General features: G+C 43.0%; 1 protein-coding gene across 1 annotated transcript in view; it reads left to right on the top strand.

Annotated features, from left to right (window-relative positions):
- Nucleotides 1-20645, top strand: part of LOC137901677 (calsyntenin-2-like) — a 94368-nt gene that overhangs the window by 54480 nt on the left and 19243 nt on the right. Inside the window, exons 5-7 of the mRNA XM_068745721.1 lie at nucleotides 237-422; nucleotides 1963-2220; nucleotides 2775-2896. Coding sequence (XP_068601822.1) covers nucleotides 237-422; nucleotides 1963-2220; nucleotides 2775-2896 — 566 coding nt within the window. The remainder of the gene's footprint in view (nucleotides 1-236; nucleotides 423-1962; nucleotides 2221-2774; nucleotides 2897-20645) is intronic.

Genomic DNA, 20645 nt, shown 5'->3' on the forward strand with positions numbered 1-20645 from the left:
GACGAAAGAACTATCACTGACAAAGAAAAATTGGCGGTCGAGCCCATTTTTGATGGGAACCTAAATGGACCCGCCGACGTGGCAAACATGCAATGACAAACGGGGAAAACAAGGATCGAGGCGTTTCAAAAAAAACATTATAATTCTCGATAATCATGTGCAGCAGGGCCGTGCGTTTATCGCACACATTAAGATGATCCTCTCTGCCAAACTGAACCATCTCCCTCTCCTCCCAGGTTGGAATAAGCGAGTTGACTATGAGCCAGGAACAGGAAGTAAGCAGCTGTTTCCCAAGATGCACCTGGAGACCTGCGACGGGCCGCTGTCATCGGTGAGGACCACAGTGGAGCTGCAGACCAGCCACATCGGCAAAGGCTGTGACCGTGAGACCTACTCTGAGAAATCCCTCCAAAAGCTCTGCGGTTGGTCCCGTTTTTTGTGTCAGTAGAATGTCGAAGAAAATTAAATCCTGTATGCTGTTCGGGCATGTGGAGGTAAATCAGAAGAATATGCAGTGGGTGATTGATCAAAGATAACTTCTCACTGAGGCAGGAAACTCAACGTCCATGCGTTGAATGAGACGTAATCTGCTGGCCGAAGCCACACCAGGATCAGACGAGACCCGGGGCGCCTGTCAAACCAAGATCTGAAGGCTCCCCAGTCTGCATCGGCTTCTTATCTCCGCTTCTGTCCCTTGTAAACCCCCTGTGCTAATTTACGCCACCAGAATGGAAACTTTAAGTCACGCCACTAATGATGTGACAGAGTGGAGTGGGGGGGGGGGGGGGGGCATTAGCCGCCTTGTATGCAGCCTCGCTAACTCCTCAGTGACTGATGAGCAGCTGAGCCGATGTTTTGGTTGCCCAGAGCGCCAACAAAGTCGTCGAACTTTTGCGCTCCCCTTTCCCCACCCACGCCGCATCGCCAGCAGGGGGGCTGCAGTCATCATCTTTGACTAACTGCCTTCGCAAGCATCATTCCAGCTCATCTGAATGCCTAATGTTACCCTCTGCTGCCCCCCCGCCCCCCCAGTCCATGGATGGTTTAACCACTAAAGAGTTCTTTTCAGGCACCTCATAATTGTTATCTGATAGCGAATGGAATAAATTGTTTTTTTAAAAGCACAATCAATTTGAGATAATGTACAAAGACATCGGGCAAAGAGAAGGCTGCGGCTGGGTACTGGAGAAGGTCGATGCGCATTTATTTACTGAGGGAATCTAATTACTGGAGTCAGACCGTTGACACCGGCGTGAGAGTTCGAGGTTGAGAAAAACAGAGCTTTAGATTGGGAAAAACATCAATTCATGTGCTAATCCTGTGTTTTTAGCAGAAACAAACAGACGCGCGCTAAGCCTGAACAAGGCTTTTTGTCTTGGAACAGCATGGCGGCTCCCATATCACTTTGATTTATCACCATCAATAGGCTATTGCCAGTGATTTATAAATGCGGTTCAAAGCGCTGTCGCGCAGAGGGGCGAACGTAGCTCAGCGAGGGCACGTCATATACATGGAGGAACATGGCGTTTATCAAGGTGACAGGGATCATATATAGGGTTCAAATGATGGAGATGCTTTTAAAGGGAACGGGGTGACTGTCGTGATGATTAGTGTGTTTTGTCAGGTTGGACAGAGTTCAGATAACACAACCGTCTGCGTCTTCTCTTCCTGCGTTCCCTCGGTGCTGCCATGTTCCCATCGTCTCACATTACATCGCTGAGCCGGGCCGTGAATTTGTGAACGGTGATGCTCGTCTCTGTCCCTTTGAAAGTCAGTTTCATTTGCGATTGAATCAATAGCTACACCCTCTATCCATCGTGGCCAATTGATTATATATTAAGCCCCGCCATCTGCCTTACTCATACGTAATCATAGCCAAGGTTAGGCTGATCTGCCATGATTGTTATTGACACATCTATGGTCGCCTCTCTTATTTGTTCCCACTGTGATCCCGCCCCACAGGGGCCTCCTCGGGCAGCACCGACCTCCTCCCTGCCCCAAGCACCGCCACCAACTGGACAGCTTCCCTGGTGACCGACAGCGGCAGGGATAGCGACTTGATCTTTAGGTTTGACGGTCGTCAGGCCGCAAAAATCCCAGATTGGGTGGTGCCGCAGAATCTCACAGACCAGTTTACCATCGCCACATGGATGAAGCACGGGCCCAGTCCTGGGCTCAGAGCCGAGAAGGAGACTCTACTCTGCAACTCCGACAAGACTGGTGAGTGTAAGCCTGACGGAGGTGTTGCTTTATGTGAAACTGAATTTTACTGAAAAACAGGAAATTGCATATTTGTTTGCCCAATTTTAAATGTTTAGGCTCAATTAAGCTTTGAGCCTCAGTGCCATGAAGAGGATTTTAGAATAACACCCCCGTGTGTCGGTCAAGATTATAATCCTGTCACAGTTAAGTGCTCAATTAGATGCTGCATTTGACTTGAACACTGTGGTTCAAATGTAAATTGTAAATGTTGCATAAAAAAAAAAAAAACCCTGAGTGCTCCATTTATCCCAAACAAGCCCCCTGGTATGAGTTTTATCTTGTGCAAAATAAAATGGACTCTTTGACGTTGACATTGACATCCTTCCAAAAAAAACAAAAACAAGAAAGAAAAAGTCATGAGATTGGTTTGGAAATACTCTTAATTTTGTGCATTTTTCACAGCAAAATAAATTGAACAGATTTTGCTCTCTTGGTTTTGCCAGGTTTCATAAAGTTCCTGACAGTGAGTAGGTGCGATTCTATTCCTCTTCCTCCTTCTCTCACTTCTACAGAGATGAACCGTCACCATTACTCACTGTATGTCCACAACTGCCGCCTGGTTTTCCTGCTGAGGAGAGACTTCACCCAAATGGACACCTTCAGGCCGGCGGAGTTCCACTGGAAATTGGAGCAGGTAAGCGGCTGCTGTACCTTTGCCACATACCTGACCTCTGTTCATGTTTATAGATTGGATCGATAGAGCAGGGTCAAGCCTATAGCTTGGATTAAGCATGAATCACTTCGGATTTTCCTCTTTCTTTAACCCTTACTAGTCTGCATCTTGCACCAATAATAAAAGTATACATAAAAGTATGTATTAAAAAAAAAAAAGAATTCCTCTTTGCCATTCTATTCCCTGATAAACACATAAAGATTTCTCTCAGGAATTAAATGTTTCAGTGATTAAGGTTTGCAAAAGAGCACAGTTAAAAATGATTCTAAAACATTGGAAGGCTTTTCTCCAAAAAAAGATTGTTGATACAACTTCACAAAACAGTCCTTTTAATATATATCCTTTCTCATATGTTTTTTTTAAAAAATCCTTATTTCTATATGTTTAAAGCTTCATTTAGTGGAAAAGTGACTTTCATATTACAATCCCTCTGCAGATCATGCAGCAAACTATGTTTTACAGTGTCGAACTAACCAGCGTAGCAAACTGAGAGAGATGTGCTGGCTGCAGGGACGGCAGCTGTCTGTCAATCAAGGATGCTGTCTTAAAGTCAAAGAGGTCACCTCCACTAACACGACCCCTCACTCACCCAGCAAGCACATTTGATTCAGGGAAGGGCTGCACAGCTGAGCCTCAACATCCCGATGCAGCGCTCGATCTGGTCAGACAGATCGCTGGGCGAGCTCTGCCGAGGTCGTCAATCAGCCCCCTGATGACACCCGGGTGTGTGTGAAGCATCGACTGGACCAACTTAGCGCATCAGTCGCTCACTTAGTTCCTCGTCGATTATAAATGTATTACTTTTTATTGATTTTAAACAAAGACCCTGCCTCACAGAGGAGATATTTGCCTCATCAGGCTTTTTTTTATGTATTATTACCATAGAATAGACTTGTAAAATTGGCATTCAGCTAGCTAGCAGTGGCAGTGAGGTCACTGTTTTAGAAATTGTACACACATATTCCTATTTATTTTAGATTAAATGAATATTTTGTTCAGTGAATACATTATTTTGTGCATTTTGTTGTTAAGCTACCCTTGTAAGGATAAAACTAAAAGTCCCTGTGTGGCATCAAGTGATGTTTGCACTGAAAGAATAGTTCCTCCTCTTAATTACTTTTTAGAAATCAAGGTAATGCAACCGGCACACAAGGCTGACTGTTGATAAGGCCGTTTTCTTTTTGATGCGCTTATAAAGCGTAACTTCACTGAATTAGTTAGTTTTGTCATATGCTTAATACCATGTTAATTAAGTTGGTAGATTACCCTGGATTTAGTTTCTTGTGTTTAATAAAAAGATTTGGACGGTTAGTTAAATCCATTGCCTTTCTTTAATTGATCTTGATTTTTTCTTTTATTACCGCTGGGTAATAAAATTTGCAATGGACAATGCTGGCACCACTTCCGGCAGGCTTCACAATAGCTCTTGAGCAGAGTTTCCTCAGCACTTTTCTAATCTTCTTTTCTTTCTTACGTTCTCTCGCTCCTGTTGTTAATACTTGTCTCTGAAACCCCGGGGCATGAAAGGAAACTTTCATTAAGTTGCTATCTCCCCTCGCCTTCTTGCCACTTTCTCCTCATCTGCAAGTGTCTTTTAAACAAAATAAACTTCTGAATAGCCAGCAAGCATTTCAAGAGAAGAATCTAAGCCTCTGCCTGCATTGGTTCATCGTGGAGTTTGCAATTAATTTCTCCTCGGATCCCATCAGGTATCGCAAGTTAACACATAATGATTGGAACTGTGGCAGCATGATTGCTGCAGATATTAGCATTACTTGCTGGAAGAAATTGCTTCCCTGATAACCGAGGCAGAGCACTTTATGTGTGCGGGCCTATTGTGGTCAGAGTGATTCAGTATTTGCAGCTTGGCTTCCCATCCCGTTTGCTTTGAGGAGAGCGATTGAGGCTTTCATTCGCTTAAAGAGACTTGTGCTGAGTTTTTATTGAACATGTCTGCTGTACATGGTTGTATTTTCTTTAAACGTCGGCTTTCATTCATGTGGTTCAAAAAAGGAGACTGTAATTTTCAAGCCATTTCCTGCATGAGTCAGTACTGAATGAGCCCTTGCCATGTGTTATAACTTTTATCAGAATTGGAATGGAATGGGCTCTTTATGGTCCAAAGAATTTCTTTTGACACTGAGATTTATTTAAATGTTTGCCTTTTTTAATGGACATTTGAACTATGGACCATAATGCAAGCATTATTCTTGCCCTTAATTAATAAATCAGTAAATAAATGAATCAGTAAATTCCATACAGTTAACAAAATACTGCTAATTATTGGGGATGATTTACACGTTAAACCTCATCTCAACTCTTGGCTAAAATGTCGCTAAATAGACCGTCAATAGCAGCGCGGGACATTGTTTAAGTCACCGATATTTGCTTTATGTTCCACAGTTTGTACTTCAGCTCATGAAATGATGATAGGATTCATGACTGACCCTTTTGGATCATTAAAATGTCACGTTTCTGTTTGAGTATGGTAAATATTTACTTCCTGTGGAGTTTTGAAACATCGGCATGGAGTTTCATAACTTGGAATTAACCAGTTAGAACAAACCTGCAATGTATAAAAGCAAAGATACTTTGGCCAAAGGAGAAAATCAATAAGAAGTCTTTAAGGTCCAAAACAGAGCAAGAAAATTAAATGCACTATCACTGTGATGGTGCATTGCTCACATTACAAGTGGACTTGGAGATTGCATACTTCCGCAAAGGCCAATAGTTAACTAATTAAATGCAAATCTGCCACCACAGCTATTATATGTGTTTCCAAAAGTAGTGTGATTATATCAAAAAGGTTCTGCTTAGCTGAAATGTCAGTACTGCCTCTCAATCACCAAATATGACGAGTAGCATGTAGCAACATCTGGAGAGACCCCTGTTATTACCACTCTCTTCTTTCTGCAGGAGACTTTATGCTCGTCTCTGCATAATGGCTGTGTTGTTCCATCCAACAGAACAGAAGTTGTCGAGTAAAAATGACTAAGTTGCATTGCAATCTATATCAGACCAAGTTTATCCTTTAAAGGGTGTAAAGACCAGAAAGATATTCTGAATGAAAAGGAGATGCTCTCAAAGGCTGGTGCTGTGCAAACGATCCCAGAACTTTCCATTCGGTTTTAGTGGGAGCGTAAACTCTCTCTGGTTTGAGCGCAATTATTTTCCAAGTCCTTACCTTTGGTCTCCTGCCTGTTAAAAATCCCCTTGGCCTTTTTTTCTTCTCACTGTGTCCGAAGGCTTCAGAATCAGATGGAAGTCTCTTGTGCCCGTTGGTGACCATACTAAATACAGGAGCTACTCATTTTCCTGTTCGCAATGATTTTGCCGACACACATTAAAAATCTCTGTTATTGCTGTATTCTTTTTTTGACCTGTTTTTAGTTTTGAATTCATTCATTATAAACAATGCAGACCTTCGCATTATGATCTGAGCAATTCCAGACAATTTTGTCGGCATCTTTTATTTATGATGCGTTGCTCTCCCCCCCCATCTTCACATACGACTATGAATGCTAGCAAACTCATTTCAATTTGTTTGCTCCCTTCCATTGTGCGCATCAACAATAGCTAAATGTATTGCCATTATAATGAGCAACAATCTATTCCATACAACTGCTCGGCGTGATCTTCCCCTTTGTTGCATCCCAACCGATCTGTGGGTTGAAGTCAAAACAATCTCCTGAGCGGCGCTTGAATGCAGAGGATCTGGCATTTTTATATCGCTGATGTGCCACTGTTGACTGCTGCCATCAGCATCTCTCGGCTACTAAACTATGGGATGTTCAGGGACCCTGCTTCCTGATGAGGTTATAATCAATCATGGACTATAGTTTGGAAGAAAAGGCTGACGGTTCACAGCCCATCTGTCTTGCTGGAAGAGAAAAGCGATGGGAAGGAAGAAAATCCACACATCATTCACAAAGAATTCATTCACAAAGAATTGCAAACCGTTAGCACGGGGTTAAATGATAGCACGTTTGTCCAAATTAGTATGCACATGAGGCTGGTTAGGGTTGGCGTGATCCCACAGTATGCATCATCACACATGCTAGCAAAACAAGAGGCATTACATATTATCCAAACTGCAGTTGACAGTGATTCATAATAAAAGCATTAGCTGAAAAAAAAATACACATTCGACAAAAATTCAGGTTTATTATTTTGAGTAATTTGTGTATCTGCTTGGCGAGGATGGCATCGACTCATTGATATATCTCATAGGATATCTGAGATATATGATGGTGATTGTATTCAAGGGAAAAAGCATAAAAAGTTACGCTGGTGGTGATAGACGTCATTAGAAGCCATTATGCCCTTCTTTATTGGTGCCTTTTTTTTATTATTATTCTTAATATTATTCATTTTGTATTCATTTATCTTTTGGAGAACATCATTTTGTATTAATAAAGCTTTGCATCATACACAGAACTGCTTCTCTGTTAGATTCATTTGCTTGCCACATGGGCGTCATGCTCTTTGTTCACTATAATCCTTATGGAATAGAATGAAGACACTGCTGTTTTTATTCCATATGCTTTCCACCACTGGAAACAAAGCACAGATGGCACAGATTCAGCAGTGATCATGTCATTGCTTTGTCGTCTCTAACTAATGGCTGTGTGTTGTTAGTTTGGTAGCCTGTGAAATTGCCACTGCAGTCTTTCACACAGTGCGCTTATTATACCTCTGCATTGTTTCCTCTTTAACGCCTCTCAGCGCCCAGGTATGCCGTGATGCTCTGCTAGATCGCAAGTTCTCGTCTCCATATTTTCTGTTGGTGCCAAACAATCCCAACAAATTAGATAAAAGGTAGTTTGTAATTGGCTTCTTTAATTAGACATAGAAGAGTTTGTTACCTGATTACAGTATGGTTAAATCTCTGATTAGGATTACACTGGTTTGAATATTGGAAGCAGTTGTGATCATTGATTAGAAGGAGGAAACAACAAATAGCAGTCTCCCATATTAAAGTTTGATGTTTTGTCCCATCCATCCACCACCACCTCGCCTATTCTATTGCTCCAGTCATTCATTAATTGGGGTCATTTTCAGTTTTATTATAAACATGGATTTTTGGGGTGTTGACGGTAACACTGAAACTGTGGACAGTCTATATATTTATTTATTTATTTATTTGCAGCTGAGAATTTTATTTCTAACCTATATTTTGTGTCCAGGTATCAATAAATAACGGTGCAAAAGCCAGAAACCTTATACAAAAATATATCCGGCCTTTTTGCTTCTTGCTGACGGTTTTTTTTTTTTTTGTCTTTCTGTAACACATCCACTCTCAAACGCTGCCTTTCTCTCCTCATGGGAGGAGTGCTGTTGAATGATAGATGACTCCTACTAAAGAGCCTGCTAAATTTAGAGCGCTGCTGCACCATCTGACACCAAAGAGCGTGATGGGCACAGATGCACACACATGCGTACTTTTGAAAGGTCTTCCTGACTGTCTTTTCACATTAATGTACACATTTCTGACAACTGCAATCCTAGAATGGCTTAACCCCTTGATGACAATCATCTGCACATTTCAGAGTGGCTCTGCTGCAAATGTGATAACATGATGGCAGAGGCCGGGCAGAAAATCAGTTCTTGTCTTCTTTGTCCACCGGATCCCCATGACTACATGTATACCGTTTCCCTTCCCACCTTGGATTCATCTGGTTCTTTTTCATGCCTGATTGTTCTCATTAACTCAGCATGTCATCCCAGTGTCATGTTCAGTTTTCCACGACGACAGTATTATCGTCATAAGAAGTGTGCGTTTAAATAACCGGGATATGCTTTTCTTCAGTAGGTATTCTTTTAAAAGCTCTGGCGGATTTGTGTTGTGACTAATGGTATGTTTAATTCTCTGTAATCTCTGTCAGTTGTTTGAGCAGCAAGTTCTTTTCCATCACACTCCACAGCGGACGAAAAGTTATTTGTTGGAGGTAAGAGGTTTGCAAAAGCAAGCACTTTCTATTTGCAGCTCCACATTCTAACTTATTACTGCGGCTGTTTCTGTTTGTTCCTTTCTGCTCTATTACTAAAGAATAGCAGCTGATTTCCGATGAGCCCATTTCAGTTTATATAAAGTCATCTCGATGAAAGGCCCCATTATTTTGTTATTTAAAAAGCTTTTATCATCGAGCATCAAACGAGACTTCTGCTGCTGAGTGCGGATGCGGCGAAACACTAAAGTAAGGTACTGAGGTACGCGCCCGAAGGAGAGAAATTAGACTTCAAAACAGATAGATTCAGGTGGAGGCTACAAATGTACCAGGAGCGGAATACACAAGAGATTGGTTCCTTTTGTCTCCTACAAATGAGTCTGACATCACTCGTTTGTTGCAAGTTGGTCTTGATTTGTAAAATCTCTCTGTAAGACATTTGGACAATGGTTGGAAGCACCATTTCAGGCATGACTCGGCCAAACTAGTGCTAGAAACAAATCACCTTGGCTCAGTTCGACTCAGCGCAGTCCAAAGCGCCGATGGATGTGTTTGTTTCCATGCAGAGATTGTCTAGCTCTGGGTAATTAAGATCGTACTCTTTATCCAGCTCCGGGCGAGAATCTAAAGGCTTTGCTAACTAATACAGTCGTCCCTCACCATATCGCGGTTCGCTTTCCACGGATTCCCTGTATCACGGATTTTCTTGCCAAACATATGCATTCATATATCTCGGTATTCTGTGGTATTTATAAATTTCCGTTTTTGTTATTTCCATTATTTTATTGATAAAATAAGCATTTTATAGCCTAAGAAAACTAAAAAAAAGTTTAAAATATAAATGAAAACACATATTGCAACCTATAAAATACAGTATTATACCGGCATTGAAAAAAAAAAAACCTGTGTGGTGCGGAAGTCTTCCGATTCGGTATCCGCTGACATACGGTGGCGTGCCTACCCTTCCTCTGGCAGATATTCTCATTAAAACAGTGGATTCATTGAAATCAACAGCAGCCACTAGTGGGGGTTTTCATATTGATTGGCAGTCATTCCAATTGCCTTGTTTGCATTCACCTGGAGAATCTTATTGATGGCAGGAATCAATAACCACGGAAAGATGAAATGGTACAGATGGGGTAGAAGATGCAAAAGAAAAAAGAAAAAAATACAGGTGAAAGTAGGAAATACACGGAAAAGAGGGCAGCAAGGGAAGACATGTCAGAAATAATTGGGAGTAGTAGCTGGAATAAATAAACAGAGCAATGTCTGTTCTAATTTTTAGAGCTGATATCAAACAGTTAGCGAGCAAGACACAAAGGATAATAGACAGCCAGCAGATCAATAAAGTCATAGAGAGCAAGAAGCCAAATCATTATGCAAATAGGTCAATAAGTGCAGTTGGAGAAGGCTTGTCCCATGTTCAATCTTCTCGATATGATATTGCTCATTCACCGCAGACAGCATGATGCCATTATTATATTCAGCAGAGGCGTCTGCGATCAGAATCTGCTTCTCAAATAAAATAAACCTTTATTACAAAGACACTTTCCAAAACCCCGTTCAAGCAGTTTTCCATCATATTTATTCCTCTCACATCCAACATGCCGGGCTAATATTAGCTCCCCTTTATGAGAATGGGAAGTACTGTAGGTCTCAGATAGGTAGAAATGCTACAGAGGGCACTAAATGACAGGGCGGAGGAGCGGTGGCTTTTATTACCTGTCTGACTCTAACGCTGTGTGTGTGTGTGTGTGTGTGTGTGTGTGTGTGTGTGAGTGTATGACTTGCACAGTATCGGTGACGTGCAGAGAGGTGGAGATAGTGTGTTTGTAATTGTGTTCCTTTTTGTGTGGCATTTTTATCTGCACGTCAGTGAGTGGGTCGGAGAGAGCCTTTATTTGTGAGACTGCATACAGTATGCTGTAGCAGGGTTTCTCATTCATTACTGAGACTGTTACGGCCTCACACCGTCTAATTTATCCCACCACACTTTCATAATGGACTGAAAATATGTTAACATCTATAACACCTCCTATAATAAAAGTAGCCAGTCAGCAAAAACAAAACTTTCAATTTCGTTATTCCAATAACTACCTCTGCCGAGGAGGTTTGTGTTATGTTTATCTGTCTGTCTGTCTGTTAGCCAGAAAACTGAAAATGTTACAGACGGACCTTGATGAAATTTTCAGGAAATGTTGGGAATGTTACCAGGAACAGAGGATTACATTTTGGTCATCCGTTCCGGCCGTCTAAAAACACTCAAATCAACGCTAATAACGATATAGCAATATAGCTCTAGTTTGCAATATAGCTACACACACGCACCAAATGATATAATTATTGTAATATAAAATGTGATTTTATTATGAGTTTTACCTTTAAGACAGACAATAGCGGTAACGGCGGTGTGCAGTAATTGCACCTCACACATAGACTTAGACATAATAGTTATGCCTTTGGAAGGCTTTGTGTTGAGAGGCGGGGAACACCCTGGACAAGCCGCCAGTTCATTAATAATAATGAAATCTATAGATAATGACTTGGAGTTGTTCGAGAATGCCCCAGCTCCTGTGACTGTTTTTAGTTTTGGGTTTCATGTCTCACACCAGGTCAAGTCGTTAACAATCGAGCTCTGCGTTCTCCATAGCAACTGTGGGCTTCGAGTTTTCCGCTGAATCTCTCTCTCCCTTTTACCCTTTGCCCTTTCCTCCCTCTAACTTGCTTGTTGTTGTTTTTTTTACCCTGACCAATTTGTCTTACTTGCTGGCCAAATAACTCTCCCGCTAGACTTTCTGCCTACCTAAATTGTTTTTAAGAGAGAAGGTTTATGTGCTGCAGTGCAGGTCTTCACTCTGACCGGCTCTGGATTGAGGGTGGCTGTCAGGATCTGCAGTGAAGATTTATTGTGCACATCCCACCCTGACCTTAAGTGTGGTAAGGAAAAAGGATGAGAAAGAGATGAAATGAAATGGAGGAGAGACAGAGACGGAGAAGCAGAGGAATAAGTGATTCTGGTCAGGAGCATGGTAAATTTGGCGGGGGGGTATCTGCAGCACATGTGTTGTCAGAATTTAAACAATCAAGTCAAGGCTTGTGCGCCTCCAATACAGTCTTGTCTACTTCCACTGATGGTTTGAACCTGTGGAACAAAGTGAAGTTTTACTTAGCTCTATCTGTTGTCTATAAATGCTTATTCTTGCAGGGTTGCAAGACTTTATCTAGCAGACACCGGGAGAGAGGCGGTGCAAATCCTCAACACAAGTCCAACATAGAAAGAATCACGACCTTTCACACTAACCATCAGACATACAGGGGAATTAGAAACCATTCCATACACAGGGAAAATCTGGGAGCGCCACACAGAAAGCTCTGAGCTCAGGATTAGAGCAAGAACATTAATGTGAGAGGTGGAGTTATACTAAATGCTAAATACTTCATATTGATTTGTCCCTCAGAGGGCAATTTGGTTTACAGCAGTTACACTTTCCACAGCTGTAGTCTGCTCCTGGTCGCCACGTGTGCATGCACCCAGGCAATGTGGGTGAAGTGCCTCCCCACAATGACAGCATACACATGTGCTCGAGCCGGGAATCGAACCGCCAACCTCCCGATCATAAGACAATCCTCTCAACCACCCGCGCCGCCATCGCCCCGTCAGGAATGATTTTTAGAGCGTTTACCCAAAAGCAACCAACCTTCCTTAAGTTTAAACAAAGTCCTCTTGTTGTCTTATCCGAGCCACAGAGTCTGAACGAGACCCACCAGGCTCTTTGCATGCTCTACATCCAGCCCGTCCGGCTGCCTACAACTCTACCGAGGCTTATATGTCGCGTTTCATTCAGTCAAATGAATGTTGTCTCTGCGCATTATACAGGCAGCAATTACATTTCCCATATAAACCTGTTTGTTGTTGCAAATTGGCAAACGATGCACAGCCAGCAGCCGGGGCGGAAAAGGAGTTGCTTGCCTGAAGCTGAGGCCGCTAAGATAAATCAGTCATTTACCAACCCTGTGTCCTCTCACGGCTCTCGTCTCCGCAGTGTGACAAGGCTGTTTGTTCTTATTTGTAGGACTGCTTTTTAATGTCGTGTTGCAGCCGCTCTGAGCGGCTCCTGTTGGAGGGGAGGAAGAACCTGAGAGTCTACAGAGAGCCTTATCTCGTGTGGCACTCGGAACGTTTCTCTCGTATATTTTCAATCAGCCTCACATTTCCCTCTTTATCTTTGAAATGTATTAATATTTGCTTCTTATTTATTTACTTTCATTTATTTATCCTCGCCGTCAGACTTTTCCTCTGTTGGGATTTGGACTGGCGTATTTAAAGCAGGGCGTACGATAGCGGCTCAAAGACAGTGTGAGACTAATACCACAAACAAATCCGACATCATGCATGCATCGGTTCAGGTCACACAGGTAATCAGATCACTCACTCCTGCCTCTGACCACCTGAGATGCCCTGTGTCTATACCTACATAGAACCTTTCAACACGCTTCAAAGGTCCTCTGACTGACTGGAAATAAAAGCGTTGTCATTTTGTATACCACGTCAAGAGAGACATGCTGTGTCTAAATGGTCGTCACCACCTATTGTTTGACTCGTGAATGAAGAATTCTACATCATATCCAGCCACGAATCAATTCCAAGAGCTAGCAGCCCAAAATATTCATATCTGCCATCTGTCTAAATCTATCAGCGTCAGTGCTCACTCAGCAGATAATGAAACAGACAGTGGTGATTCACAGCTGAATCTCACGGCAAAGCACGATTCGGCTGTGCAGCTGCAGAGACGACATGCTCAGCTGAGTCCCTTCCCACCCCCCACCCCGCTGCAGATCACCTGGGTTGGTAAGTAATCCCAGTATTCTGTCTGCTTACAGGCCCAGAGGAGAATACCTTGAATTAAAATGTTTATTTGTGGACAACTGGAAATAGCGGCATATATGCTGACAGACTGATCGTGTGGAGTTAAGTCCAGCAGCAGGTAAACATCTATTCATTTATCTTCCAAATGCTGTACCCGTACCCCGGGTCTCGGGTACTGCTGGAGCCTATCCCAGCAGCCTACGGGCGAAAGGCAGGGTACACCCTGGACAAGCCGCCAGCGGCAGGCAGCAAAATATTCATTTTCATATGATACAGCAGTAAACAAAGTGTAGTATGTATCTGTCCTGTAAATAAATGTAATTTCAGTACAATGAAACCCATAAAATATAGCAGTGACGTTCTCCTTTATTTATCTCTACTCCACTAGTTATATTCTGAAACCCTTCACACATAAAAGCAACGTTTATCTGAAACTCGAGCAACTACTCAACCACATATTCAGTATCCTTGTGTCATCCCTGAAGTTGGGCTTAAAGCTTTCTTTGTCTTTTTTTTTCCTTGTGATCTTCTTAGATCTTTTCTTTTGTTGCTGATGACTTGTTCTTTCCATTCAGATTAGAAAAGGATCATGCAGGGGCGTCTGGGAGGCTTCTAATTACTGTCCCACAATGCAACACCTTTCCTGAGCGCCTTGCGTGTATTTTAATGGAATAGGTAATCGTATTAAACAGTGTGACGTTACAAAAGGAAACGTTCATAGTGCTTTAACTATCAGTGATCCACCTCAGATTAATTCATGAGAGTGAGCTTCATGTTTAGCACCGTTTATTCCTGCATATATGCTGAGCTGCTGCTGCAGCTCCAGCTTCTGACTTTTGATAAATGAGCCAAACCATCAAGCCAACCGGCTTCGACCGACCGCCTGGTGTGACATGCACTTAAGTCTTTAACCCCACACAGTAGTCGGTAGCACGGTTAGCAGGAGCTAGCGTGGCACAGCCAGTGTCTCTCTTGAGCTAGTCCGAGGCCTGGATAAATGCAGAGGGTTGCAGGAATGGCCATCCGGTGTAAACCGTTTGCTAAAATTAAACGTGCAATCAACCGTAAATATGAAAGTCTTACCGGATTGGTTGAAACTCGACGGCCATCAGCCCTGTTAACTCACAGGACGCTGCTGGAAATGGGATTACTGTGGGTCGAAGACAGAGATGAAGAAGAGTAGGTTCCTCAACAGTGAGAGAAGAGGGAATGGAAGAGTTTGGGATTGAGAGGAGGGACTTTGAACATTGGAATGGAACTGCCAGGGAGCAGGGCTAGAGGTCGACCCAGGAGAAGATACATGGACGCAGTGAGAGTGTCTGGTGTTGGAGAGGACGATGCAAAGGACAGGGTGAAGTGGAGATGGTTGAGATTACTCTATAAAAGTGACCAAGTCAAAGTGATCAGTGTCACTAAACCTACCATGCAGCTTAAAAACCCTGTGGTTATTATTGTGTGTGTGTGTGTGTGTGCATACCTACGTGTGTAAATGAGCACGTGGGCCATTATGAGCTCATAGAGAGCTCGTTTGGCTGTTGACTCTGTCTCTGCCAGGAGCGGCTCTATAATTGCTGCTCTCATTAGTCTCCAGTAATTCATAGTCACCTTCAAGTATGTCTCTCATACGCACAAACGCACTCATAGCCCTGGCGACACTGCGTGTATTCACGGACATCATATTTTTTTTAATTACAGCCTTTTAGAAACTCATTTTCAGATGTTGACAACAATTGACAATGGTAAGGGCTCCGGTTGACACTGAGTTGGTGATTATGGCAGTTATGTGTTAGCAAACAGCTCTTTAGCTAATGAATGTGGAGGTCAAGTATTTCTGAGGCCAGACACTAGTAAAGTGTTAGCTGTAATGATGCCAACGTTGATTGAGCTTGCTTTCAAAGCAATTTACGGCATATTACAACGGCGTATTTCTCTGGGGTTTTCTTTCCTTTACTGTCCATCCCAAGGATCCCAACTTCCCACTAGACCAGGAAGGATTGATTTGAGGTCATCTAAAAAAAATTGCTGTGTTATGTTTATGACTTTTGACCTTTAGATACATTGGGAAAAAATAATGAAATATTAACATTATTATTCTATTAAAATAGAAATGAGGATTGTGACATTTTCATTCACATTCATTTAATATATTTTCTTTAAAACCAAATTATTGTTGTCATTTAAAACGAGTTTGTAGATCTCTGAACACAACAGCCACGACATTTACGCAAAAATTGTGTAATATGAATTCTGCTTGAGTCATTCTTTCCATGTAATATTTGGTTAAGCCAGCTAGTTTCCTTTATGAGCGAGGTAGCATCATTGCTGTAGAGTTCCTAACAATAGTAATAAAGCCACTGAGCTGACTTATTTACTGCGCTGTCCCTCTACCTTTTATTTCTCCTAATCGTTTCCAGGTTCATTGGCGCCACGCCGCCCAGTCCACCCAATCATTTCATTTTAATCATCTGCCTTCATTCTTCTGTAACTCTCCTGACTCCTCCTCCCCCTGCTCCTTAAAGTCACCTTGTTACTTCTCCTCATCAATCTCTGCTCTGCACCCTTCCTGTAGCAAGCGGCTCTCCTCCTCCCTTATCTCCCACCTTCCATTCATTTTTGACTTCCATTTTCTTTCATGTTTCCTTTTCATGCTATCATTCTTCATGATGCCCACAGCCACAAGTTAAGAATAACCTCATGTCACTACGTGTCAAACCATTTACAGTTTTGAGGGAGCATTTTTAGTGGTGAAATCAATGTTAAATTTGAAGCTGTTGGTTCAAGACCAACCAGTAATGACCGGAGTTACCGTAGCGTTTTTGAATCAAGCCAATCTTCATAGAAATATTTAGATGATTCCCCAGGCAGGCATGATTGTCACACAGGCCTGCTTTTTCATGTTTCATAGCTCTGATTGCTTTTCTAGAGCTTGACAGAGAAACCAAATGTTTCAAAAATAGCCATGAAAAGATTAAAATTGCTATTTAAAATTTTTCATTCCAGCTTCATATTAGGCGGCACAGTGGCGTAGTGGTTAGCGCTGTCGCCTCATAGCAAGAAGGTACCGGGTTCCGTGTTCTCCGGTTTCCTCTCACCTCCAAAAACATGCAACTTGTCCGTCTGTCTGTCTCTGTGTGGCCATCACAATGCGCTGGCGACGCATTCGGTGTGTACCTCGCCTCTCGCCCATAGCAAGCTGGGATAGGCTCCGGCAACACCCGTGACCCGCAAAGCGGAAGAGGATGGCTGGAGATTCATATCGAACATTCAGATATGAGAGTGAAAACAAGTATAGTCTACAAAATAGTATTTGAGTCTTTCTCACTTTTCTGTCTCTTCCCCTCACACCTTCTTCACAAACAGTTAATTTCCCCTACACCTTCTTCCCCCTTTTCCCTTTGTCTGCAACGTCCCATTTTTCCCTTTGCTGTCATCTTTCTGGCCCACCGTCTTCCAATCTTAGATCACCCCATCCGCATTCTTCTACCTTTTCTATCCCCGTTCCTCCATCTCTTCTTTGAAGTTGGAAAGTTGGGTTGGATGACAGATCTCTTAGAGACTTTCAACTCCAAAGGTCTTGAGGCAAAAAAACTCCCACAGTGAAGTTCTAATGGAAGACAGGCAGAGAAGAAACAAGACCAAACAAACGGCACACAGAAAAAGTGGCTGCGATAGAAGGGGGCAGATAGCAATTTTGTTTTCTTCTTGCCATCGTGAGCCCCAAGAGATGATAAAGGATCTTTGATGTGTGATATTTCCATTCTCTCTCTCTCTCTCTCTTTCTCGCTTACTTTATTTCCTGTGTCCTCTGGTTGTTTCACCCACTCTCTCTCCTTTGTTTGTTTGGTTATTTATTTAGTTCTATCCATCTCTCTATCCAATTTGCGTCGAGCCGAGTTTCGGGTGAGTAAGAGAATCTTTGCTTTCAAGCCAGAGATGCCGTGATGAACATTAACGTTGGCGCTGAAGTGTTTGAAGTTGACATGCAATATCTCTGTGACTGTAAAGACGCATTAACACAAGCGGTGTTTTCTTGCGTGATCCTTTTCTTGGTATTTCGCTCGGTGGTCCGTGGTGCTTTTAAAGCTTGCCTTTGATCTTGTGCCATAATGAACTGTTTCCTGTATTATTTCCAGTACAGAGTTGTTGTTGTTCTACACTGATTTCACCCCCTATAGTCGCACAAACGGCAAATACACAACACCGTTTCTCCATCTGTGACCAGCTGGCCTCTTCCCATGCATAGCAGAGCACCTGTTCTCTCAAGCTTTAATCATTTTTCTGACAAGTCGCCAACATTTTGCCCCACATCCATCAATGCATACCACTGCGGTCCTATTTAGTTGGTTGGATAAACGTCCACATAATCATTGGGCAGACTTACGGTTGAACAAGCAAGTTTATCTTGTTTGCATAAAATCCATGAATGAATATAACGATTGTTTATTTCTTGGTGCTCAAAGCAGACAGGAAAATTAGTTCCCTTAGAGAATTCCAATTCAGGCAGGAATCAGAATCAGAAGTAGTTTATTGTCAATGAGGGTTCACAGACTCTGAATTTTTCTCGGCGAAGTCGTGCAACATGTAACAGTAATGACTAAGTTACAAAAAACGTACAAGTACAGAGCACATCACAAAAACAGCAGCATCAGGAGTGGATACACAGATGTGTGTTAGCAGCAGTAAAACTAATAATTGCGTAGTGCAAATAGAACAGTGCAAGTTACGGGTAGTAAAATGTTCATGCATCCGGGACAGAATAATTACTTGTTCATGAGTCTTACAGCCGAGGGGAAGAAGCTGTTCTTGTGGTGGGTGGTTCTGGTCCGGATGGACCGTAGGACTCCTGCCTGAGGGGAGAGGGTCAAAGAGTCTGTGTCCAGGGTGAGAAGAGTTGGCTGTGATCCGACCTGCACGCCTCCGAGTCCTGGAGACATACAGGTCCTGGAGAGATGTCAGCTTGCAGCCGATCACCTTCTCTGCAGCATGTACAATTGCATATATAATGTGCAAAGAGACCCCCCAACCCAAGCAACTTTGAAATAAACATTCTGACTGTTTTTAACTTGTAAACAACCTGTGTATCATCCATTTAGTGCCTGAACTGTGTCTTGTTTTTGTTTTTTTACTAATTCATAATGCTCACACAAAATGTTAATCGTAAGCAGCTTGAGTCCAGCCCCACTCCAATGCGCTGACGTGTGTGGCTGCATAATTCTCCCTACCTATCAGTAGCTGACTCCCTCTAGGCAAGGGTGCCTCGGCATCTCCCTTTGAAGGCTGCAAAGGCAAATCATCCACCAGGCTTTCAGATCCCGTGTGGGCCTGAGCTCTCTTTGAAATACTGAACATGGAAAACAGGGCAGGAGCTCTAAAGCAGGGGCGGTGACTGTCTGCATGTGGAAATGTCAGAGGGATTAGTGTGTGTGTGCACGCTAATATACATAACTCACTTTACACTCCCAACATGAGTAATGAGATATAAGCGGATTAAGGGGGGGAAAGAAATCCACACCCAGTTGATAAATTAACTGACGTGCAATTCTTTTTTAATTCACATATCCGGTTGCCTAATCATGAGAAAAGTCATTCCATGGCATTTTTCAAAAGAGCACGTCTTGTCTGTAGTTTTATAAACATGGCAAGAATGAAGAGGCAGAAACCCCAACCCAACAATCCCACCCCAACTCTCGGTGGGATGTGAAATAGAGAGAGGGGGGGGCAAAAACCAAGGTGAAAATGTTTGTATCCAGGATGCACATTGAAGTTCCACCAGTGTCCATCACGTCCGCAGCAACGTTGACCCCCCCCCCCCCCCCCCCCCCGTCGGTTAAGAGCGCTGACTCAGCACATCCACAAGACACATATGTCCTAAGCAGCTGTTGAAAATGATCACCATTTAACCAGATGTTGTATCTCGCACCTCAATAGCCGTGAAAATGGAGCGGATTGATTAGCACGCCCATCTGCCGCTCAAGCCCAGCGTTAATAAGCAAACTGCAGGGCGAGATCGTCGTTAGAAAGGGAGGCTACTCAAGTTCTCCAAGGATGTCTGAGGTTATATCAGAGAAGCTGGGAGGAATAGGTAGCTCGGTATTATTTGGCACCGCTGATGTGCAGCCCTGAAGCAGTGGATTTGGGGGAGGGGGGCTGAGAGCTGAGACATGCAGAAAGGCACTTGTGGGCTTTTGCAATCAATTAGATTCAACAGGGAGGCAGAGTAAGCAGTCAAGCATTTTGGAAGAGAGGTTAAATAGGTAATGTATTCCACTGAGCGTTAAACGCTGTCGCCTCACTGCCAGAAGGCTCTGGGTTCAAGTCCTGTGTGTGTGTCATTGCTGTGATAAGCTTGCTAGCTGTTTAGAGTTTACCCCCCCCCCCACCCTGCAGGATAAACACTTTCAGATAGTTGATGAACGGATGTTTTTCCGTTATCAATCTACAAGGTGGATCTGGAATAGAAATGACATCCCCCTGGCTGAGGTGACAAAATGCACAACAGACCGCCATCACTGACACAAACAAGGCGAGACCTGTGATTTACTACTCATTCGTCTCTTTGGATTTCACATGTCATCATTCTTACCAGTATGTCAGCTTTATTGGACATGAGTCCGGTTTCGGGCCTGCTGTCCCAGTATGGTGGTGGCGTGTGTGGAACTGAGGCAGATTTTCGAGCTGCATCCACAGCAGTGGGATGAGGTTCACTTGGATGATGTACCTTTTTGAAGTCTGAACTGTTTCCTGGTGGAACTCAAAGATACCTTTTGATTATTCAGCCTTAGAGAAGGTGGCGTTGCACAAAGCCATGTCGGCGGCTAGCTTTCCAGCTATCGCGCTCCGTACTGACTGAACGGGAACCAACCGTCCAGTCACCCAGCCAGCTCGACGTCAACAG

The sequence above is a fragment of the Brachionichthys hirsutus genome, chromosome 11 (assembly GCF_040956055.1).
Source record: "Brachionichthys hirsutus isolate HB-005 chromosome 11, CSIRO-AGI_Bhir_v1, whole genome shotgun sequence".
Classification (NCBI taxonomy): Eukaryota; Metazoa; Chordata; class Actinopteri; order Lophiiformes; family Brachionichthyidae; genus Brachionichthys; species Brachionichthys hirsutus.